This window comes from Numida meleagris, chromosome 2 (genome assembly GCF_002078875.1).
Source record: "Numida meleagris isolate 19003 breed g44 Domestic line chromosome 2, NumMel1.0, whole genome shotgun sequence".
NCBI classification, from domain to species: domain Eukaryota; kingdom Metazoa; phylum Chordata; class Aves; order Galliformes; family Numididae; genus Numida; species Numida meleagris.
The window spans coordinates 79,141,143-79,166,888 of NC_034410.1; the positions used below are offsets into that span (position 1 = coordinate 79,141,143).

Genomic DNA, 25,746 nt, shown 5'->3' on the forward strand with positions numbered 1-25,746 from the left:
AAAGTTAATCTCTTGAATTCACTCAGTATAGGCCTCTACATTTGCCTGAAATACAGGAACAGGTGCTCATTTCCACATTCATTGAAAACAAATCCACACAAACTATTTTGCTTGCTAAATTATCTGTATTTCTATCCCAATATAAATGTCTACAAATGCTTTTACCACAGCAGCTCATTTCACTTGTCAAATTAGAACAAACTTCCTTCAGAAAAAGTGTTGTTTTTTTTTTTTGTCATTACCAGCTGCACCACCAAACCTCTGAGAGACACAAGACCCTGCGAATGCAAATGGTCTGAGAACAGCTTACTTGAACAGACAGCTTTTTTTTTAGGTAAAAGTCATCAGTGCTGCAATCACAAAGTTCTCCTGCTCAAACACTCGCTGTAAGGAGGCTTTCACCCAAGCAGCGTCTTTAACAAATTTCCCCACAACAGTCTCTATTTGCCTTGGAGCCAACAATCTGCCAAATTCATCTCTGAACTTGTTCTTCAGTGAGAGATCTCTCTGTTCTATGTTTCACCAGCCTAGCGCAGCAGGAGACATGTAGCCTGGCCCCAACTGCTATGCACTACTGCCATACAGAGAGAGGGTTGAGAGGCTTTTTGTTTTGCTTTGTTTGGCTGTTTTTTTAAACAGAAGGTTTACGAAGATACACAATGGTGGAAAGATATTACTACAAACATAAATACTGTATTAGTAGACATCTTGGCTCCTACAGTAATGAAAATGAATTATATCTCATTCAATAGTTACACTCCAGCTAAATGCTAAAATCATCTTAAAGAAACTCCATGGCTGTTCACCATGCTTTATGCCTCAAGTGGTTTTCCCTTATCTCATCCCACATTTATGCCAATTTTTTTTTTCTTTTTAGTAAACATTCCAAGGTCAGTTTGCAAGGCTGTTCATGACTCCCAACTTTGATTTCATACCCCCCCACACATACACAGAGAAAGCTTCAACTATCCTTCAGCTTAATTCACATCCCTACTGTGAGTTCAGAAATATATACCTTTAATCCTTCTTAAAAAGCACATTTATAGCGCTTAAAGCTGCATTATCTTTCACCACTTCCAAAGTCATATACTGCATACAAACAAGTCACTCTATAAGATGGCTGCGCATCACACCAAATTAACAGTCTACACTTTCCCCTATATAAGACATAAACTCACGTACATTCATGTGTTATGTGTTCTTCCCAAGCCTTTATTAATTACAGAAACAATATGTTGCACTGGGAATGAGCTAGTCTGCTACCCTCCCTCTCAATGAGTGAAGCTCCATCCACTATTGAAAACGCACCATTTAGGACAAGACAACACTGCCTTTCCATATCTGCACAGACTTCTACATGACACTTTGTGTATGAGGGGTGCTCTGAAAGTAACGCCTCCTCTTTTATTATGTTGGTGGTATGGCAGTAGAGGTTGAACCTTCCCACCAATATCCCATTACATTTTGTTGCCATGTGACAGATGGCAGCAGAGGAGCAGTCTGACAAATGGAGTCTGACACAGAAGTGTGTATGAAGCAAAAGTATATCACTGAATTCCTCCATGCAGAAGAAGTGGCATCCATGAACATTCATCAACTCTTGCTGAATGTATCTGGAGAATTTGCTCTATCAAACAGTGTTATTGTACTTTTCGTATCTGTTGTAGTTTCCATGGAAATAGGAGACGCTACTTTCAGAGTGTTCTACATAATATCCAAGCCTCAAAACAAAATCATTGATCTTCAAAATAGCCGTTGAGGCCAGGAGGTTTTCCATGGAAGGGCAGCCATGACTCAGAATAGTTACAGTGGAAACACTTCGGTTTTGATTATGTCTCTCCAGGACTGGTTCCCCACTTAATGCCATAAACAAAACAGGAATTCATCTGCGAAGACAGCACACACCCTATGAAGCACATCTCAATCACATACTTGACAGAAATTTTGCAACAATAACATCCTCATTTTGCTAATGGGAAAAACTTAGGTAGACAGCCAAGAGTGATTTGTTTCATCCCGTGTTAAGAGGTAATTTGTTGAACAAGCACTTCTAACTCCTTGCCCCAGCAGTCAACACCAGCAAATACTTCACAACTCCTGCTAAGTTGTTAGAGGGAGTGGAGAGCCCACGGATGCTCCTGTGTGTTCACATGAAGAAATGTACACTTAGCAATGTCCTGCAATGATATCTGTGGTACAGTTTCATTAAAACCTCAGGTCAAGTCCAATTATTCTGAACTGCTTATAGTTGGGGCTGAGGTATAGATTATTAACAACGCATGCAGTTTATTTCTGCTGCTTCCACAATTAATTGCTATAGTATGCAATCCAGCTAGTTTGCATATGAGTTTAAGAATCTCTCTATGATCCCTCAGTGCAGTCTTTGGAGGCATATTACTCCACGCATCTTCCAAGATGAGTAAAAAAAGGAATCTCCTTCCACAAATACTCTGAAAGCAAGCAGCTGGTTTGAGGTTGCTTGTTGCCTTCAAACTGCCATTTTACACAGTTCTTGCTGTCTTAAGTCTGACTTTAGTCATGAACTTGGAAACTTTTTTTTAAACACAGAAAATCATTTGATTCTTAAATAAACACAACTTAGCCAGCATAAAAGACTGCTTTCATGTTCACCCAACAACAATTAAAATTAACCAGGTATTTTAGTGACATCCATTTTCTTAAATAGACCGCAGTATATACTCATCTTCACACAACTGAGTAGAGTTATACTTGCTGAAACAGACCATGAACACATCCCAGTGCAACTTGTTTGAATCAGCTAGAGGAAAAATGCATTCCCATGTTCGAAGAACATGGAAATCTGTAGTCCTCAGCTTCTCAGTCATTTGGCAGAACCAATGTCTTTTATAAGCAGGTTAGAAAATGCATTTTTAAGAAATACGTTGTTTAAAGCTTTAAATTGGGCATTTTCCTCTCAGCTAAAAGATGTATTCTGTCTTTTTTTGATGATTCCCATTTTCTAGTATAAATGTCCTGCAATTTATCCTATTATGCAGAAAATGATACTAGAATCTTAAACTAGTTCTATACTTCTTCAGACTGCTTAACCTAAATTTGATGTAATTGTGCCAGCCAAGTCTTAAAACCCTTTTTATTTTTGACTACTACGCCAACTTTTGTTTAGTACTCGTAATTCCTCCTCTAACTTAGACCAGCAAACAAATAAAAAGGAAGTCCAGCAAGCTGTTGAATCATGAGGAATTCTGAACCCTTTGCTGAGAGAACTGCCATGTCTTAAATATGCCCTATTTCCCTCTCGCAAACAAGTCTTACCATCCCTCTCATTCTGTTTCTTAACACTGGAAATGTTAGTGATTTAAACACTGCTTGATTTTATGTATTGATTTGCTTATTTTAAGGGGAGAAAAGGGAGTTTCTGCATTCATTCATAAGATAAAAGCCTTGCTTAGAAGATGAAGCTCATAAAAAGAGAAATTAATATATATTTTGCTTCACCTGAGGCACTGGAAATAAGAGACAGAAACCAAACGTTAAGACACTTTATCGTTGGGACAAACAATGGAAGGAAATAAAGAGCTGCGCTGCCTGTTCTCCACCCTCTCAGCACTTCGATAGAGACCAAAAATACAACCTTAAAGGTCAGGGAAAATAAAAACATAAAAACTGAATGCAAGTCTCACAGCATTGTTTGCAGACAAGAGGGCTGCATTGTGTCAGCTATTAGAAATTATCTGCCATCACTAGAGAGATCAAAGGTACATGGCTGATCAGAGGCAGAACACAAATCAGTTCAGTGTTCTTTAAATGGGGGTGGGAGTAACTCAGGTCTTTATCTGAAGAAGTTAAATGGATTTTATTCTGGGAAAAAATGATGTCTAGTCTCAGAATTGCTAAATTGTACTGGTGTACTAAGGCTGCTAAAAGGTTTCTTGCCAAGCTCAAGTCTAGCTGGTTTCAAGAATTCAGGGAGAAAGTAGTTTCTGGCATAACAACTTCCTCCACTTTGCCACACCACTGTTAACGATGTTCTTAGAAATAAGTTTCACAGGACAGAGGGATGGGAGCTGTATGACAGCACTGTGTTCTGCATACTGATTTCACTAAAGTAGGCAGAGATTTAAAAAAGAAAGCAGTTCTCTCTTTCGTCACAGTAATTTCAAATATTGCATGTATTGTGAATCTGATTGCAATTTACCTGCATTTATTCATATCCCATTGAACTGAATAACTTTATTTTAGACTCAACAGTCATGAAACCAGATTAGCACCTTAGAGTTTTCCATGTAATGAAATACTGAATGACAGTTCTTCCTCCATTAACACTGATCTTGCATAGTGACATTGCTCTTTTATTTCCGAATTGGAGATACTTATGCTCTCAAAAAAATTGTTTTAAGCAGTGTATCACAACAGGCAGTATAGCAGCAGTGAATAAGATTGTTTCCATCTTTGAATATACCCCTCCCCTTTACATGTCAAATCAGCTTTGAAGCTTCAGATGCAATTTTGGGCAAGGTGTTTGAATTTGAAGTTGTTATGATGCCAGAGAGACACTGTTTTACTGAACAACTACTTTTGTTATGGCGTGATTAAAAACTAGGCTAGCTAATAAATCAGCGTTTCTAGCTGGAAAGTTCATTATGCTGAGACAGTTTAAGTGCCCACAGACATGTTTTGACATTTGGCTATGGCAGCTTCACTGAAAGGTTCAAAAAGTTCTTACTAAAAGCAAAACTAAAACACACCTCCTAAGAGGGAAAAAATAAGCAGGACATACAGGAAGATGGCAGAGTTGCACTGGAAAGAATTCAGCTCAGCCACATTAAAAACATCATCCCGAAGTTACCAAAAGAGCCTTTCCTGCTAGTATTACTTTCCAACCTTCTCCTCTCAACATCTTGACAGTACAAATTTAGTCAGATTACAAAAGAGAACATAAGCATAAATAAAGGCAATAAAATTATTCCACAAAACACATGAGCTCATCTCAAGATTTTACAGTTAACTTATATTGATTAAATTAGAAGAGGGCATTTCAAATCACTCGGCTCAATTACGGACCATTAACTCAAATGGAAGAAATAGGCCACCTAGGAAGCAGAGGACAACTTGAGACTGCAAGTCTCCCCATACCTGTTGGACAGCAAATACATCAGCATATAAAACAATAAAAAAATATTGAAATCTATTGTGCTTGGCTGCTTTAGTAATCTGCTTACAGAAAGCATGACGTAAGTAGTTAAGAACATAGATTTACACAGGAGAGAGCACACTAACAGTAGGATTTGGGGCTCATTTACTCACAAAAAAAACCAACCATGAGATGAGAGCTCAAGAAATGAGCTCAGCCCAAGTACTTGGGAGAAGCACCTCATCAGAAGCAGATCCTGAGACCCTGCTTTCCATCTGGTATCTAAGTTTCCCCAAGCATATCATTTCCAACTGGACATATGAGCTCGAGCTTCACGCTACGGGCTGAAGAGCAGCACTGTTCCACATGGATACCGGCTGTCGTGGTTTCCTGCCCATCACTGAAGCAGACTGCTGGTTTCTAAGGCTCAGGCTTTACAACCTGCAAGATCACATCCTCAGTCAATATTCCACACTGACAACAGAATTTAAGCTTGCTCAAGTTTCACCATCAGCCACAAAAGCGGCTTCTTAACACAATGAAGACTTCTGATGAACTATTACTGCTTGGGAGAGTGGAACAGACAGACCAGACAGCCAGATGCAAAAAGGAAACTTTCCAATAGCTTTTCTCCGGATGCCTGCCAGTTTGTGCAAGGTACTGTTACCCATTCCCTCAGCAGCCAGGCTGGCCTTGCATCAGCCTACCAGCAGACGAGCGCTCGGCAGGCAGCCAGCCCTGCAGCACAACTGGAGGAACACAGGAGCTATTTGCGATGGCAATGACATCACCTCTCCAAGCTGATAGACCTCTGGGAAAGTGTGCCAACAGCCAACAAATACATTGCTTGAGCATTTGTCTCCTGCCAACAGAACGGGTTCCTGTACAGAGTAACGCATCCACGCACCTAGCAGCACCCCAGCCCCTTCCTGGTCGCCTCACCTAATGTTTCACTGTGCTGCAATAGCTGGAGCACACACTACCAAAATTTTCCATAAAATGCCCAGAAATGCACTCCTTCCTCCTCCATGAGAAGAGAATACCTGTGTACCACCCTGCATTACCCCAGCTGAAAGCCAGCCCAAGGGCACAGAAGTTACAATCACTCCAACACTGAGTCTTAGCTCCACTTCAGTGGAAGCAGGAAATGCACATCCCTTAGATAAGGACAAAAAAAAAAAAAGAAAAGAAAAAAGCTTTAAGAGGGAGACACTATTAAATACATTATAACCTTTGTGGACATTTTCTTAGAGTCACCACAGGCATACTTTAGGCTTATACTAGTACTATGCCGACTTGTTTTCAAGCACAGCTACATAAGGGGTGAGGGAAGGAAATTCCCTCTTGCACAGACAGGCATCTAGAAAGCAGCACCAGGATCACACTACCCAGATGCCCAATTCAGACCTTCCTCTCCCAAAGCCTCAGGCAAGAATTTAGAAAGAAAAAGAAATGTGTTTTCTAATCACCCTAAATTCACACCTGATGAATCTCCTCCAGAAATAACTGGAAACAGAAATCTTGAAAGTGCAGGAACACCATCCCTCTGTCTTCAGTATGACAAAAAGACTTAACCACCAGAAAACCTATGCAGCTTCAGTACCTAGGGATGGTGTTACGGACTACCTTTAGTAGGGAGTGTAATTCCTCAGCCCAGCTCCCACAGTGCAACTAACTACTCTGCCCTGGAAACTCTTTTCTTGAACACATCAAGATCATTGTTTATATAATAGCTTTACAATTTTTTTCCATAAATCACAATAGAAAATAGGCTTAACATTTACTTTGATGATCAATATAAATAGCAAGCGAGCATTTATAATACTGTAATACTCATTTTACACTTACTTTAAAAATCTCACTTGTAGAACATCCAATGAACAAGGGCACCTAAAGGACATCACACTGTGTACTATGCAACCCAGACAGAGGGGTCCTTCCATTACCAGACTACCCCATAAGAGAATACAAGATAACTGGGATATCTGAGAGGTTTTTTTTGTCCAAACTCGTATCGGGTAGCCTCAGCAGAATACATTCAATTTTAAATATCCTGATACTTAAAATCTTACTCGTTAATGTATAGTCTTTTTCTCCCTTATTTTACTGTCCAGTTAAGAAAGCAACAGTTAATCCCCTAGTTAATGAAAAATAAAAGGGAATCTGTCTGTCACCTGCAAATATGTTTCTGTGAACACACAAACATTTTAAACAGTTCTTAGCTTTTCTTCTCATTTCACTGATTCCACTCAATCATCATTAGCAGCTTTTGGATATGCAGAGTTTTCCTGACACTTCATCAGCTAGTCAATTCTGTCATCCTGTAGCTTGATGCAGATCTCTGAAGTTATCTGTATTAAAAAACAACCTACTTTGTCTTCTTTTCATTTTTTATATTGTTTCAATTCTGTGAGTTCATAGGTTTGGGAACTAGTATAATTAGGGAAGTTAAACTTCTACACAGCTATTATGGGTGCCCTCCTAGTAACTGTGCTAACAAGATTCATCACAAAGTACAATAGAAGCCTTCTCTAAAATAAGACAAAGGTACTGTAATGAGCAAGGCAGGAAGCGGGGGGCTCAGTTCTGTGTGTAATGGTAGTTAGTGTAAATCCTTTTGGCACTAATGGTGTTTTTTTCTAAAGCTGGACAATGACAACAACGTTTATACAATACATGAGAATTCATGAATGTCTGGCAGCTTTCGGTATTGTCTGTAACACAAACAAACTATCTGTATTTCATTCTACATTTTCCATTCAGTACCAGCTGGATTCTGCAAAAACATGGGTTAGTTCTGATGCACCAAATATCTGATTCATCCTACTGGGATTCCATGACTGAGGCATGCCAGAGGTAGCATCGGTACTTACTGAACACATTCTTTAGCTACAGATCTAATAACAAAAACACCTCAATTTCACATGCCTATCCCCAGGCAGATGCAAGAGGCAACACATTTAAAGCAAGAAATAATAGTAGTGCTGGAGAAAGAAGTCTATCCAAGATCATTTCTCTAGGTTAAAGCTTAGGCATCATACTGCTTCATGTATGCCCACAGTCATTCAAAAATCCTTATTTATTTACATAGCCTCATTGTTTTCTCTTTAAGAAGCAAGCCAGAAATGTAGATTCTGCCATCACTGACTTGTATCCCCTCTACAGATGCTCCCTAACAATTAGAAGCCAGTGTAACACTGACCAATTGCAACATGTTCACCATCTCACTGTAAACAAGATTTCTACCACAGCCAGCCAAGAAAGACCAAAGGCTGAGCCGACTGTTGACTCTAACAACTCATCTCACTGCTGCCAAAGCCAGAGGCATGGCAGTATTCAGCTCAGCTCTAACTCCTGGGACAATAAGCATCAAGACCAACAACAGATGAAACACCAACTAAGAGAGCAAATGCAGAACTAAAAGGAAGATGAATCTTCCACTGCAGACCGACCCACGGCACAATGCATTTGTACAGATACTGACAATCATCTCTACAAGTAAATACGAAGGAAGCACAAGAACCACATGATTAATACTTCAATTAAAAGTTAAGGTGACAGAATGCATCTTATTTATGCCTAACTTCAAAATCCTGAATTATAATTAGGTACAGTATCTCAAAAGTACGTCAAGTATTAATAAAAGGCACTGCCCATAAACTTCACTACTGGGACTGGAGTTGGCATAAATTACTGCTTGTTAGAAAACCAAACAGAAATATGAGTTCTGAAATGCCTCAATGAAGAAAAGCCCAGAAGTATAAAGTGAGAAGAGAAGCAGCAGCAGCACAGTGTGCATGTTAAGCTTGCCCCCTGAAGTCTAAGGGTAAATAAATTTAGTTGTTTTTCCAGTTTTCTGTAGTATGTTGTATTTTGCTATCACACTTCATACGGCAAGGCCGCTGCTAGCTAGCACAGAGAAATCAGTTAAGTAACCTTATCTTGCTAACAAGGCACACTGAAGAACAACTGCTGTGGCACCCTACCGTGGGTGCACTCAACCAAGGGGAATAAGGCTGAGATATCAGATGCTTGGAGAGAGAGAAGAACCCTTGGGACAGGGCAGGGGCAATGAGTGCTGGAGCTGATGGGCTCTAATAAAGATTTCAGAACACTATCTCAGTGTTCTAAACTCTTGAATGCAAGAGTTCAGACTAAAATCACCATGACAATCTCCAGCTCTGTCCCTTGCTACTAGGCAGGGCACAAACGCTACAAGCATCCCTGTCACTGTGAAATATGAAAGATTTGTGAGGACTAGTTTGTGAGGAAAGTTTCACAGAACTGAGACATGGCTAAGTAGGCTTCATCTCCACACTCCTTCGGAAAAAACGAAACGATTGCTTCGCTCCCCCAGCAACCATGCTTTTACTTCCCCTTTCTCTCTGTGGGTTTAAAGATGGTAAATAATCATTCTGACCATGCCTCTTTCCTTAATTCTTCAGGAAATGCCTCATAGTTTAGACATTTTTCTTCTCCATGCTCTAGTCTTCACTACACCTTCTGAGTGACTGCTTGAGAAATACTTGACTTGCTGTCTATTAACTGTTAAATACTGGCTGTTGGGACTTTCTCTGGTGGACAAACAGGCCTGCCAACCTTCCTACGGCTTTCGGTCAGTAGCTGAAGTGTATCTTCTTCTTTACTTCACCGAATGTTAATACTATTCCACTGGATGAAGGTTTTTTTTTTTAATTTATGAAGCAGCTTTTGTGAATATAGGTAAGAAATCCTAGTTCCTGTTCCCTGGGTTTAGTCCCTTTATTATACTTGCAGAATTATTGGAAAGTAAATACTACATAATGATTATAGATAAAAATGTACGTAATTAGCGTATCTATACATAAGCAGTTATTACCTTATTCATAGGAAAAATGCCATTCCATCTGCACTCAACTTCCAACATTTGTTTTACGTAAAACCTGAGTATTTTAAGACTCCTTGCTTTACATAAAGCATTCTCTGCTACCAAATCAGCATCTGCTTGGGTAAAAGAATGATTCAGCAGGAAACACGTACTTGAAATACCCTTCACAAGAAAGAGCTTATTCATGCAGGGACAGTTGGCAGGGATATCTCAGTCTCCACTTGCATGCTCTTTTTCCAGTTTGTGTAGAAAAGATTCAGATGCCTCAGAGCAAGCTAATCACCATTTTTATAGGCTGTGGAAAGCAGGGTCTTGTTCAGAATTGTAAGTGCTTGTACCAAAGCTGCCTGAGTAAAAAGCAAAGGGCTGTAAGTTAATGTTCAAAAGAAACTGGAAAATCTGCTGTGCTGACCGAGCAAGGTGGTCAGGTATGAATTGCAAGTGTATACACTAAAAACAAACAGAAAAACTAACTTCAGAAACTACTGGGAATAACAACTGTGTCCTGACTTAGAAACAGGCCTTTAACTACCAGTACCCCCCTATTAAAAGCATTATGCGTAAAGATATCTGCTTTGGAAATTAGTTTGGACCATTTTGTGCAGACATTTGACTCCAAGTAGCTCAAGCAGAGCCACACTCCAGGTGACCCCATATAGATCCATTCAGTATTGTAACATTGCTAGAGGAACAGAAAGATCTGAAAAGTATTACTCTGCTAGGAAGATGCCAGGCTACAAAGTTCACACTTGGTCATCAAAATGCAATGCTACCTGTTTTTTCAATATCTACTCAGACTGCATAAGCAGCAGCCACACCTACTCTCATTCTACCACATGACTTAAACCACATTGAAAGTGTTCGAAAAGAAAATCCTTAATTAAAGGGGGATATTCACAAATAGCTTCAGAAGAAATCACCTACGTAAATCTGCTCTGGGATTTGCACATCTCAAGACAGGTGAAATTAATGCAATGTCCAAGAAGGGAATTGTGCCGCATGAAATCATGGTACAATGCACTGCTTCTGCTGCTAAGTTTTGGATTTTTCTTTGGGGCAACCTGTTATTTCCTATTTTTCAATGGAAAGTAGACTTTCAAACCAGAAAAATCTAAGGTGAGAGATGCTCGATATATTTGAAACCTAAATACCAATGAGGACCTACAAGTCATGAAATTCCAGTCTTGCAGCCCTTGGCAAATCAAATAAACTGGATTTTTAAAGGAAAAGTTAAGCGTATAACTTTTAGAAGGCTAGTTTCAAGGACTTAATCCCAAGTTAAGACATCAGGAACCCTAAAGATAAGAGAGCTCACTGATTAAGACAGCACTTTCCATTATTAATTATTTCTAAGCCAAAAACTGAAGCTGAGCTAAATAGTCCCCACTATGACAGCAAATGTCTTTTTTTCAAGGTGTCTGAAGTTTTTCAGGTATTTTTTTTTTTTAAACACTGCAAATGCTGAATTAAATTTGAGTACTCCCCCCCAAAACAGGACAACATTCCTTCTGCTCAGGCTAGCAAACTTAGCTTGAGCTACAAGACATCAGGTTCCCTGCAGGCACTTAGCCATCTTCATCCACATCTCCCAGCACAGTTGTGACGAAAAATCCCACATCTTTAGCTCTTCTACTCCAGCAACCCAGAGCTTAATTTTATAAATGAGAAGGAAAAACCACAAAACGGACCCGAAACTTTCACTTCATACTCAGCACTTTTCCTTCAAGAAGGCTGGATTCCCACTCATCATTCCTTACCTTGGTGATTTAGAGACATGCGATTAGATGGTTCCTGGAAACCTGGTTCCACTAGATCCCGCCGACCATGAGCTGAAGTCTGATCTACATTGTCCTAAAAAGAAAAGAACAGAAAAATCTCAACAAAAACAGGCACACTGTGCTCTCTGCAAGCTACACTGCAGAGAGCCAAGAACACTGACACAAGAAAAATCTCTGCTGTATCTCTCAAAGGAGAAACCAGTATCAGAGAATGGGGAAAAGAATAGGTTAGTGCACATAGAGGGGACACTGGTCAGCTACAGTAATGCAGGCAGCACAAATCCAGAATAAATGACTACACTGTTGGCTCATTGGGATGTCAATTTTACATTTCAAAATGGGAAATAGCAATGTAAATGCATTTCCCAGTTCAACAAAAGTTTCTTCTTGCATCAAATTATGCAGAGGCTTGGGGTTTTGTTTTCTTTAATTCCAGCTCTGTGGCTTAGGGGTTTGTAACTAATTAACTGGACTGAAACAGATTCAGTAGTGAACTACCAAACCTCGAGAGGAATCAGAAGTTCAGTTTAGATAAACATCCATGGTTCTGGATGCCAACCTGAATTTTTTTCATACTAGAACTCTCACAAGATCAGGTTTCAAGAAGTTTTAACACAGACTGAATTTGGCTCAGTCAAAAATACCACGGTTTCTCAAAGGGCTTGCCAAAAATGAAGACTAAGAAAAAGCAGGAAAATTGAAATATAAACAACAAAAAAAAAAGCAATATAAGTCACAATGGGTTTCAGAAATGTACGTAGGAAATTTAGAGCCGGTACACAGTTTTACAAAGCTAGTATATCTTTATATATACCAGTTCAATATGACATGGAAGAACAAAAGCATGTACGTGGAGCTGATTGCACTAAGAGATAACTGCCCATGAACTGTGCTACAGCAATGTACATGACTACACACACTTTCCTGCTGTGTCCAAATTGCGTAATAAATACACAATGGTATTTATGTCAAAGCACAGGAGCCACCTTCATGGCAAATTATGTAAATACAGCAGACTAAGGACATGGACTCTGAGCAGCTCTTCAACTACATGTAACTAACTGTGAGCCAAACTCAACATTTCTAGCTTACAGAATATAAGCTAATGCTCAAAATCAGAATGTGCACAGTGTTTGGGGATAAGAACTGTATACAGTTAGATAGGATATTAAATAAATTATATTATCTATTCTGCAGAGAGACTGCCTCAAACAGCATATCTGAGCTTTGCTTAAAGAACTGACTGATACCGGAAGGGCTCAAGCACAACCCATGAGTGCCTTTAGAGCCAGCACCACCGGGGACCAATTCAGGAACCCACAAGCACTCATAAGACAAGAACTGTCATCACTGGCATGACTAAGTGAGGCTTTTATAAATAAATAACATATGATAAGATACATGTTATATCTGTCTATGCCAGACACAATGGCACTCAGCCTTCTCACCCCATGTTGGCTACCAACCCCCTCCAGATCTCATTTTCCATGGTTCTCTTTTCCTTAAGGAACACACAGCCAGCACCAACACGGACCACAACAAATCAATTTCAAATTTCAGGAAGGAGAGTTGCGACTAACGGTATGAGAAGATAACTGCAGGAAGCAGAAATGATAAAGAAAATGAAGAGCCTGTCCCCCAGGAAGTTCAACTTAAATCCTTCAAAGGCTCCAAGGGCAAAAGTGAGGAAGTTTATATAGGAAAAGTTGCAGTCAAAACTCAAAGCTGAAGCTGATTGCTCCTCAGTTATTACAAACCCAGTACATAGTCTAAGCTGAACATTGCAGGCACTGAGAATAAAGCAGAGCATCCTTCCTCTCAGCACAGAGCTCATCTTCGTACACTTCCATCTGTGAAGCTCAGTATCATGTATATTTGTCAAGTATATAAAACCCATAGATGCAGCTGTGCAGCCTTAGCTCCCCTCCTGCAAACAAGTGAGGACATCTTACTCACAGATGCAGCTGTATATTGCCCCACGGCTAGAGAAGAGCAACAGGTCATCCCAACATAAATGAAAAGGGGAACAAGAAAAACAGTTGTAAGCTATCTGTTGCAAGCATAAGGTGCTTTCAGCTGTCCCAACACATAAAAGCCCTTACTGAAAGGCAAAGTCCTTCCTTCTACAGAGGAATAGAGGTAAGACGTGGTCAGAATGCATCTTTTTACTTCGGAGTTTTCTCAGCACTACTCACAATGGTTAAAGGAGAACACATTATTTCAGAGACGAAAGCCTACAGCTGGCTGCAAGCACAGAACTCCTCAATTAGAACAGATTTTTAACTAGCAAACGTCAGGAATTTAAAGGAATAGTATACCCCTCCTCTGGTATAACCCCACAGGTGCACCAGAAGATGCTGAAAACCACAGGCCTTATTCAAAAAGTTTAAGGCAAGATCACAGTATAATAAAAAAAATCGGTGTTTTCAGAAGAAGTTTCTGTTTCTAGGCCAGCGATGGAATGCCTCTGCCTGCTTCAGAAGGTGCAACCCTCACTCAGGTCTGCAGAGTTTGCCCAAAGCTTGAGCCAAGCACAGAGCAAAAGGTTTCCTCAGGGTGCTCAGGGCCAGCACAACCCTGTTGCTAAAGTAAAGCAGCAGGCCTGCATAAACAAAACCACACCTGCTAATGCAATGTGGGCAGCTGAGGAAAGGTAAGCACTGGGCAGTTTTGAAAAGCTCATGATAGTTTCACATGACCTCCAGAATCTATTTATGTCAGTTGTTCAAAGACAAATAATGGCAACTCGCCAGCTTCAGCACAGATCAGACAGACACGGGAACGAGGTTAAAGGAAAGAAATGAGGAAAAAAAAAATTATACAGTTACTCTGTGCCAAGGTGCTGTGGCACAGCCCCAGCATGGTCTCGTCAGGAGCACAGTCATGGCCCAGGCCCCTCAGCCCATGGGCACCTGCTTTGGCCCATCACTGCCCCCCTGCTGAAACCGGGCTCCCAATAAGTCATGTGTATCACCATGTTTTAATCCCCAGATCCCTCTTCTCTTCCAGTAAATGCTCTCAATTTGAAATTAATGCATGTTACTTAACTTACTGTACCATCCAGCTATTACCGTATTTTTAGAAGCTAGTTGAGGCATTAGCCCTCACTAACTTGTTTGCACGTACTATTTTCTCTGTCAGTCAGCATCTGTGACCAAGGATGATTTAATCAAGTGACTAGCAAGAGTGTGAGAAGGATCTGAAGCATGGTTTATTTTTATAGAGTCTCTTAAAGCAGTTAGCATTTTATATAGCCAAACATCGGCATTATAGGTTAGATTTCAATGTCCTTTTGTAAACTGCAATGCAGAATGTTCCATGTCAGCATCATACCAAGAGACAAAGTCCATTCATAGAGAGTGTTATCTCTATGTATCAGTAACCCAGACAAGCTGGATTCATTTTTCAATCTATAACCAAGCCTTTCAAGGTACACTCCTTCAACTTCAATATACTGTGTCTGCTGCTATTTGTGCTAGCATTAAGTATTTCAATTATCAGAGAAAACACTGCATCTGGTATTTAAATCAGAGAATCAGTCAACCGCATACTACAGTAGCTCTGCTGTCTGCACAAGTGTTCTCCAATCGCTGCCTTGGCTCCCCATGCTACTGTTCCTGCCTGCAGTTTAGCTCAGTGTTTGCTCGGAACAACATTTATCAGCAAGAGATGTTATTCAGCTGACCGGTGAATTGCTGCTACTCTCATCCTGGTTCCTCCAGAGAAGGTTATCTAGTCAGTCAGGCTAATCTTAAATAGGGCTTAGATAGGAGGAAGTACATTCAAAAGTATGAATAACAATACACCACCCACACTTCCCTTCTCTCCCACTTTGCACAAAAGGGACCTGAATTTAGCTGAGAGAGAGCAGCTTTCTCTTGAGGTCTGGAAATACCCTTTTGCTGAACACTTCAGCTTTTACTAGCTTAAGCAGTCACTAGAAGTTCAAGAGAATAAGGAAGGCTACCAGCGACAGCAGAGCTTCTCGGAAGCTCCTGGGACTATGCCCAAACCGTGGATGTCCAGACCACCAAGATGACAGTCCCTGGTTTTAGATTTACTGTAGCTGTCTGCAAACCCATACAGCCATGCCCCTGAACAAAAGGTTCAATTGAGCAAGAGTCACGCACACTCATGCCAGCAATCCCACAGTGACAAATTAAGATCACGACATACTTCTGATGTTTGTACACTGTCCAGCACAACAGAGTCAAGTCAGACATGCTGACGGGTTCCACTGTGGTTTGAGACTATCAACACAGATACGCCTCAGTTTACACACAAGCACTCCTACAGCAACAGTAGCTCTCTACCTGCCGATCTGACTTTATCATACCAAGTAGATGTTTCAAAACCAGTCAAGCAAAAACAGAAGATTAGCCAGGTCATTACTTGAATCACCTTAGCTTTACCCTGTTCAGGCTACTTATGTGAAGCAGAATTATTCTTTTAGCACAATTTGAAGAAAATATTGCAAAGCATAAGCCATTATTAAAATTCACTCAAGAATAATCTACCAAAGGCTGCTGAAGAGTAAACAACTCCCGGTCCAGGGAGCCCAGAAGCAGGGAAATGACAAATACCTGCAACATATTACTCTTAACCAAAGGGCAAAGAAATGTTCATCTGCTTCTGTATCTGACCCAGTATTGCTGTTCTTTGTATGCTTCTGTAGTTTCATTAGGCAATAAACAGATTAAGAAGCATTCCTCCTGAGGACCATATCATGCAATTCTTTACTTCATAAATGAAACACTATTTGCATGATAATGAAGGAACTCTGCATTTTTTTCCTAAGCTATGCTTCTTTTTTTACACCCAGCTTTGGTCTACACAAAGCATTATACGTACAGAGTCTATTATGATAAGAATCAAGTAGTCAACTATTCAGTAAGTTCACTTTCCTATAGCTTCCTGGTACACGCAGCCATCAACACAGTTTCTGTTCTATCATTCAGTTGTACCCTTAGTCTACACATATGCCTTCACAGGACTATTATAGGAAGAAATCCACCCAACAGAGCCAACCCAGTGTTCAAGTTCTAATCTAAACTCAACAGTTGAGATCAACTGGTAACACACACGATGCTTCCTTAAAAGATGCACGTCATCGAGCTTTTCTGCAGCTAAATACAGCAGCACAGTTCCCCAGCAGATAGCTGTTTGGTACAATGTGTTTTCAGCCTACCTTATCACTGATACCCCAGACCTTAAGGAAATTTTTTTCAAGTACAGTTGTGAGGGAAAAGCCAGACTCTCAGGTTTGCCCAAAGTCACTGCGTTGCATATAATTTCAAATTTACTCAAAAAAATTCTTGCTGCCTTTTCCTAGAGCATCAGTCACGTCTTCTCTGGCCAGTGCTTAATATGCAGTAGAAATAAGGAGAAAAATAAAAAGGCTTTGCACACCAGGCAAAAAACTTTAGAGCAAAGACAACCCACATATTACATAATTAAAGAGCTGTAACTAGGTTTCCTGACTCTAAACTACAGTCATTTGACTAAGTAAGAGCCAAGTGAAAGGCTCAGTAAGTCAACAGTGTAACTGTGAACCTAAAATTTTAACATTCCCATTGCTAAGAGAGCTTGTACAAACAAGGGCTTAAAATAAAGCCACTTAGCTCTGTCAAAAGTCAGGCTCTGTCCTGAAGTAGCAAAACCGCTAACAGCTGGAATTCTTCTGATTTTACAAGACTTCTGTTAAGACTGACAGCAATAAGCCTAGGGGCCAGCAACAAATGAATCCAGTTTGGGATTATCCAAGCAGCGAAGCTTGCAGCATGCTCCGTCCCGTACTCCACCTGACACACTGCAGCACCTCTGAGCACAGAGGCTGAGAATCACAGAAAGCATGCAATAACCCGGCAGGGTACACAGAACTATCACTAGCCTCATGTTCACACAACACTCAACAGATTTAACAGCTCGCCATATACATATGCAAAAGCTACAAGAAACACAACATACCAGGAATTACTAAAGATAGAAAGGAAATGAGAGACAGACAGACAGACCTGCGTCCATGGTTTACGTCTCTGCAGTGGCAGGGAATTTGTTAAATGAAGTTGTGATCACAGGAATTATATTACATCCCATGATACACAGAAGGCAGAAATGCTTGCCAGTCTGTCCTTGGAAGAACTTCTCTCCTGACCCCCTTCTGTGTTTTAATACCCCACTGCCCAAGAAGTCCTTCAAGTCAGCAAAAACTGGGGCTCTGGAGCCTGTCAGCACCTAAACCCCACGGTGTGCATGCCCCCAATCAGCAAAGCGTTTCTTCTCCTACATCAAGGAAAGCAGCTTTCTTAAACACACCGACTAATACAGTTATACAACATGCCAGTAGAACTGAGCCAGAAAGTTATTTTCTGAGGGTGTTTCAGACTTATTTTAAGGAATATTTCTAGTTATGGGACTTGTCATTACCTGCAGTACAGCTGCTACCCTGGCAGTACTGTTTCACACCAGGAGATAACACTAGCTACTAGTCAGTTTCACCATTAAAAAAAAAAAAAAAAAAAGTGGCTCTTTAGTCCCAAATCCCAGAAAAAAAGGAACTACTGTTGCAAGAGCTGGACCATGATTAGCTGCCTCCCAACAGATTTGGCAACAGCAGTTTATTCGTAAAAGACTTTCCTCTGTATGCTGGAGTTAGCTGACAACTTCAGTAATGCAACCCTTCAGCATGCATACATGCTAGCTTTGCAGATACCAGTTCTATAGGCTAGTCTTGGTAAAACTGGTATTAGCAGGGCTTGCAACCCTATTGTACCTATAATTTGGCAAGAGTCACGTCAAACTAAATTTGTTTCATTAGAACAGTTCTCTTTTAGTATAAATTAACCACTTCTGCAATAATTCAGCTGTCTCCCAGATTCTCCGCACAGAGAAAATGGGCAGTATGTTCCACTGTGTGCATTCTTTGGGCCACAGTGTCACTTATTATGGTAGAAAAAATCCAGTGCATCATGATTGTTGCCTATTAATCAGCTAGCAAGAAGCAAATCCAACTGACAGGCTTAGAAATGCTAAAAGCTTTGTTCTATTTTTAATGAGTCTAAAACCACTCCGGCTGTTAAGAGACAGTTTACATAGTTTACAGCTAAAATAAAGTCTTGAAATGTAGAAAAGAAACAAGCACAAGATACTCAATGAAAGCAACCACTTCTCAGAGCTGTCTTCTGCTAGAAAGCACTTACAAAAATGAAGCATTTACTTTCTTATGTCTGCTTCTTTTTTGATATGTACACTAAGTTCCTTTCCACTTCCACCACTAAGTAAGTTTAGTATTACATAATGGCAATGGTCTGAGATCTTTACGGTGGATAATTACATGCTTATATGGAAAATGTGTTTCCTCAACTGGTGCCCATAGATCCTGAGAATGAATCTTTAGCCTGTACTTATCCATAAATTTGCCTGACCTCCGAGGCAAGGGCCTGCCACTGACAAGGCTACCAAAATCCTTTTTTACTGCCTGCTCCAAGCTCTTTGGTTTCGGTCAATATTGACTCCACCAACAGTCACTGGAAGATCTATTTTCCGTGAAAGAACTGTATCTACCAAGAGAAATTATGCAGACTAATTGAGTTTTGTTACTCAAAGCATAAAATCAGCTACAGTAAGACATCATACTCCTCTGTTTTTTAAAGAGGCTTTTCAGAGAGTTCAGCATCATTCTACTACTGAAGAACTGATATTTAATAGATTAAATTGTCACCCACAACAGTGTTACTACTTTCTAACATACAGAAAGAATGTACAGGACAATCATTTCCAACCTGCTGCTTTCCCCATGCTCATCAGACCTGTGAAATATAAGGTAGCTTGTCTGTTCTATTTGGCATTGCCTCCACTAGAGCTCTGATTATAGCAGTGCTGCTTCTAAGAACGCTGGCTATGGGAGCCAGGTCTGGAAAGCAGCCTTGCACAAAGTGGACGGGAGATGTTCTACGAACCGCCTTGGACAGTCTGTCCCCGGCTGAGGCTGACGCCGCCCTGCATTAACCTTGGGAGGCTCAGCGCTTGGAGAGATGACCCGACCCGGTGGCCTCTGAGATTTGGCAACAGAGCAACGCACTCATGTGTCTCAGGCCAGGGGAGCGGGGGAGGGAGGAGAGGAGGGAAGATTCTACCTAGGTTGTAGGTATTAACATTTCTATGTAAGCACATGCTCTTTAAGGACAGGCATTCAAGCCCTTACACTCAGGGAAGCAGCAGCTACAACCAGATAACCTAAATTGCGTTTAAGCACGCTGTCCCTCATAGGTTGTTTTCTGCGAAAACTCAAGAGTGATGAAACACTAACAATGGAATGGCAGTAGCACAAAACACAGAACAAAGGAATTTATGCCACTCGAATATAGGTCTGTTTGCTTCACAGCAATAGTACTATCCCTTTTTTTCTTCTTGTTGGCTCAGGCGCGCAGAGAGTTTCAGCCCTTTAGGGCAGGTGAAGGCAATTCCTTACAGCCCTTGGCAGAGCTGGTGAAACCATAAATCTCCCATGGGACAAGTGCCGTCATGCTCACAGAGACCTCCGAAGTTCACCAGACAGACACTAGCTAACAAAAGTAACCCTCAGAGTGCTTATGAGATTCCTCTTAGGAACTTCAAATTTGAAACGTGATGAATCTCAAATCCCACATTAAACAAATCCATATACAAGATTACTTTAATATTCTTAATTGCTTCAACTATTAGTTATATCATCTTTACCTATTTTCTAGCCTACTTGATCAAATGTTGTAATTTTGCGTGTGCTTGATATCCCTCCCCTCCTTCCCTGCAGACTGACCCTTGGCACTAGATAAGTAATTTAACCAAGTCTAGAAGTAGCTGTCCTATCCAATCAAGCATATGATCCCAACTGTACTGGCCACATACCTTTTTGCATAGAGAAAGAACCATTCATCTGCTACACAATGAGTATGACCCCTCAAGTAATTGCCCACCCCAGAAAAGGACATTTGCAGTTCAGGTTGCTTGTCCTCAGACAAAGAACTGGCTCTTTAAGCATCTCTAGACAAGCAAGTCCTAGAAAAAGAAAGTATTAAACAATCTCAGATATAGGGTAGAAAACTCACAGATATCTCTATGCACAACTATCATGTCTTTCACCATTAGCAATCCAGCATCAGATCTTGTGCAGAGATGGACCGTTGTGCTCTCCTGCTAACCAAACAGCAGGGTTCCACACTTCGCAAGCAATTAAGTAATGTAATTTATGCAAAGAAAATCATGGATTGTAAGGAATAGTCTACAATATATGGGTACTTAAAAAAAAAAAAAAAGCACAGTCCTTTTATATCGCTTATATTGCAGTAGCAGATCAATTTGCAAGCCTTTGGAATAAAATAATTTCATAACTAACCAACAGTGTGCATGTATTTCTGCATTTCTTTATGTCTAAATCTCATTTCACCTCCAGAGTTTTAAGAAAGTGACATTACTGTATCTTTCTTGCTGGTGATCAAAACAATTTTCATTAAAAATCCCTAGAAATGATGTTTATTAAACTCAAAGTCACCACTCCTAAACATTACTGACAGCTGAACAATATTTCCAATACAAACAATGCTGCGGTGCTACCTACATACAAATTCTCAGTTCGCACACGCATATATCTCAATTCAGTGATGGCCATGTTTTCCCTTCATTAAGGAAAGTGTGCTAAATGCAGCAGCTCTAGCAGTTATCTTGCATCAACAAGATGATTTAAACAGAAAATCTTCAGTGACTTAACATTCTCCAAAGAAAATTCTCAAAAGCTTATCCATTTAAATAGTAACTAATTACACATGAAGGTGCAAGCTGCCCCAAGAAAACCCAATACAATGCATAAAACTTTAGTTTTGCACAAATTGGTACTTGGAGAAAAAAAAAAAGCTCCACCTGCTTGCTAACAGCAAGATTGTTGATCACCTCAAACTTGGAAGGTTTTGTTTTCATTTTGTTGTGAAACTGTTTGCACCACAAATGTGTCAAGAGAACTGTTGGGCACCTCCAGCAAAGTTACTCACAGCACTTCTGAACCTACACTGTAACACTTCAACACTGTTAACAACAGCTGCTTTAATTCTGCATAAATCCTATGAGTATTAAGCTGTGTTAAGGCCTCAAGAGATCAAAGAGTTTTCATAATTGCCAGTACGATACTGGATGAAGGAAGAGTGTGCCAAACTACAAAACAAGCAAACCAAGCCAAACAAGACAGGCGCAGGTACAAGGTCTCCAACAGGGGATGCATTTCAACAGACACTGCAAAGCTAGTCTACAGAAAAGCTTAAGAAATCCCCTAGTAATAAGACTAGCACTATTTGACTGCACCAGTTTCAGCAGTGCTACAGCTACTAACCATAACAATGTTTCTGCCAAATGGCTTTATAATGTTCCCTCCATGGAAGGTAGGGTATGATCTCCCCTTTTCCCTGAAAGCACCACTGAAGATGTTGGGGGAAATGACTTTGCAAGTCAAGGGGTAGGTGTTTCCACAAGAGCAGCTACTCGGCTCCAACTAAGCTGGTCATCAGCTGTGGGGTTCAGGCTGGAAACTTATGCAGCACCATCAGTATTTACGATACTGCTCCCTCCGATTTTCAGTATTTTATTCCAATCAAAAAATGCAGATCTACAGAATAAAGGTTATGGAAAATATCCTTGATAAGATTAAAGACAAATCAGGGATATATATATTAAAAAAAAAACTACAGAAATTGTAGGATTAGGAAGAAAAGACAGACTTTGAACTCGGGTTCAGAAGCAAGCTGTGAAAGAAGCCACCTCTGGATACAGTTGTCCTGAAGACAGCTAGCCAAAAAAAGTTAAAATTAATTGTGGCAAATTTCTTGGGAGCTCGTTAGCACACCACCACAATACTGACAGCATTTGTGTAATCTTGCATCCCAGAAATGCATATTATTGTGTCAATATTCCTGTTTCAGAATACGCTAGTGGGACAGTTTGATGAAAAATTTCTGGTCTTGTGGGTTTGGGTTTATTTTTAATCTACAGGGCAAGCCATACTCTAAAAGACATGCTGTCAGAAAACTATTTTTCCAATGCGCTCTCATCCAGCATAGCAGTTATGGTTTGCGACTAAACTATCCAGCCAATTCACATTCAACAGCCAGCAGTTTATCACAATTTTGAGGACATAAAGAACTCCAGAAAAAACAAGAACACAAAAGATGCCTTTTTCAGAACATGCTTAGCACTCTTGGGTTACCATTTGCTCGCGCCAGAAAAAAAAATGCTTCATGCAGAAGTTTCATCAGTGTGTATGCAGGAAGGCGTTCCTCTCAGTAAACTTACAATACACTAGCCTATACTTACTTCCATACGGTCATAAGTAGAGAAATGGACACTTTGAAAGCTTAAGTCACATTCGTCTTAGAGAACAAGCTCTGCAAGTGCCTCCAGCTACATAACATATGAAATGACTATCTCAAATGTTGAAGATAGTACCCAGTTTGAAAAATCCCAAGTTTATACAGAGTTCTAACTTTTTATTTCTTTCTTTAAATCTCAGAACCTTGAGTGTGAAAGCTCACAAACCACTTAGCAAGGGACAGCTTCCCCACGCTGCTCCAAGGCTGATTCTGAGGAGATACGGCTGGCAGTACGTCCTCAGAAAAGGCAGTATGGCAGAGAGCCTCCTTCAATCTAAGCTTTGGGAAAGAATGTACACACCAGAGAAAGCAGCAGCGTGCTGCGATAGGAGACTCAGTACCAAACCGAGGACAAAGAAGAATGGTTTTAAACTAAAAGAAGGGAGATTTAGATCAGATGTTATGAGGAAATTCTTTACTTAGAAGGCAGAGAGGCACTGGCACAGAGAAGCTGTGGGTGCCCCATCCCTGGAGGCACTCAAGACCAGGTTGGATGGGGCTCTGGGCAGCCTGGTCTAGTGGGTGGCAGCCCTGCCTATGGCAGTGGGGGATGAAACTAGGTGATCCCCTTCAACTCAAGCCATTCTATGAATTGCTTGGCTGGGAAGCCACAAAGGACAGCAGTGGGCAAGGAGGCACCTGGGCCATGGGCCCTTAAGTTCTCTTTTGCTTCTGTCACATCCTTATTTCCCATCTCAATGGCTGTTTCCAAGAGGCCTCCATCATCTTGGAGAAGTTGAAAGTTGAGAGTACTTGCCTTGCCCAGGCCAAACAAGTTCATTTTTGCAGCCAGGTACACGGGATGAGGAGAAACCAGAGATAGGTCAGCTAAATCACATTCTTTGACCCACTTACAAACAAACAGTGCAGTTCCACATGCAGACAGCACTGCACACTGCAAAGATTTCTGAAGTGGGCTGAAAATAACTTCACTACACAAGTGATCAGTAAGGCAACCAGGGAAGCACTCTGCTGAACAAGCAACCTAACAAAGCTGACTCCTGGGCAAAGAACAAACACTTGGAGGAAGAAGTTGTTGATGGCAGCCCAATACCGTCCTGAGATGAAGGGAATAGGAGTAAGCAAAGGGAGAAAGCCTATTAGCAGAATTTCAGTCCTGGACTGCAGTAAAACAGTTTTTGGCTTGCTCAAGGATCTGATTGCCAGGTTCCCATGGGAGACTGCCCTGAATGTCCACAGGGCCCAGGAGAACAAGCTGATCTCCAAGAACAGCCTCCTCAAAGCACAAGAACGGCATGCAGAAAGTCACAGGGTAGTGGCAGAAAGCCAGAGTGAACAGACAGGGAACTCCTGCCTCAGCTCAAATGCAAAGATCAAAGCATAAGGAATATCAAGAGATTGCCCAAGCAGAAGAACTGAAGTTAGCAAAGGATGCCAGTAACAAGGAATGCTTCTATAGGTAAGCAAGAACAAAAGGATGGCTTGTGTTAGCCTGGTTAGTGCTCAGCTGTGGATGAGACATAGCAGCTGAGGACACAAGAGATCCACTGCTTCTTTGTCTCATTTTTTCCTAGTAAGGTTTGCCCTCATGACTCCCAGATCTTCAAGCACAATGTCAGCATCTGAGGGACTGAACCTTCACACCAAAGGAAAGTTACAAGCGGCACAAGCTAACTGGACCAACTCCATGCAACCAGACAGGATGCATTGGAAGTTGCTAGGAGAGTGGTCCAATACCACTGTGAGAATGCTCTCTCATCTTAAAAAACAAAAATAAAAAAAAAATTAAAACCACTGTGATCAGAGGAGAAGTCTGACGACTGCAGAGGCAAACAGCACATTGTGCTACCTTTTGAGTTCCTCATGTTGTTAGACATGCTAGGTTCTTCAAATATATAGCTAAAATGTCACAAGATTGGTCAGTCTTGCATAATATTGCATTATTTTGATTGGAGAAGTAAGCATTTCATTTGTTCTTCTCAAAGCAATCTGCCCAAGCTCTTCGTGAAGACTGTAGAAAAGTTAACTGTGAACTTGAGAAGGATCCACTGCAACAGTTTAATCACAAACACTTCTTTGCCTCCACTGAAGTATCAGTTTTACAAAAAAACCCCATGAGCTGAAATAATGGTCTGTCATTCTCCTACACTAATAGCTTCAAGAGCTTCTCCAAGAAAGGTGCCAATATCACTTTGTTAGAAACCCCCTCCTGAACTGGGCAGAAGTATTTGATATTCTGGGGAACTTGCCAGAATGACAGTATTTACAGTATGACTAATATGCATTAATGAAGCACAAATGGACAACTATTTACTTGTGCTAATAACTAAAGCGCTTTATTAGAGCTTAGGCCTCTAGCATGAAGGATTGCCAGGTTCTCCCTACTTGCCAAAATTATGTCAAAAAATGGAACCAGTGTGTAAGACATCAAGAGCTACAGCCAGTGTGTAGTAGAGTCCTAAGTCATTGTTTAACATTCAGTTTGCAAAGGACAAGTACGCTCCAAAACAACTGGCTGTTTCTGAGGGCTTGTCTTTTCATTGTAGAGGCTAGAATTTCAAACATGCATTGGTCTTACCAATAGCACACAAGTCAAGGCTATCTTAAAATAGAAGTAAAGCCTGAGAGCTCTGCTAA

At 40.7% G+C, this 25,746-nt stretch overlaps 1 protein-coding gene across 2 annotated transcripts in view; it reads right to left on the reverse strand.

Moving 5' to 3' along the window:
- Positions 1-25,746, reverse strand: part of GRB10 (growth factor receptor bound protein 10) — a 143,321-nt gene that overhangs the window by 73,422 nt on the left and 44,153 nt on the right. For both annotated transcript variants that reach the window (XM_021385792.1, XM_021385793.1), the window contains exon 4: positions 11,738-11,831. In XM_021385792.1, the coding sequence (XP_021241467.1) occupies positions 11,738-11,831 (94 nt within the window). The remainder of the gene's footprint in view (positions 1-11,737; positions 11,832-25,746) is intronic.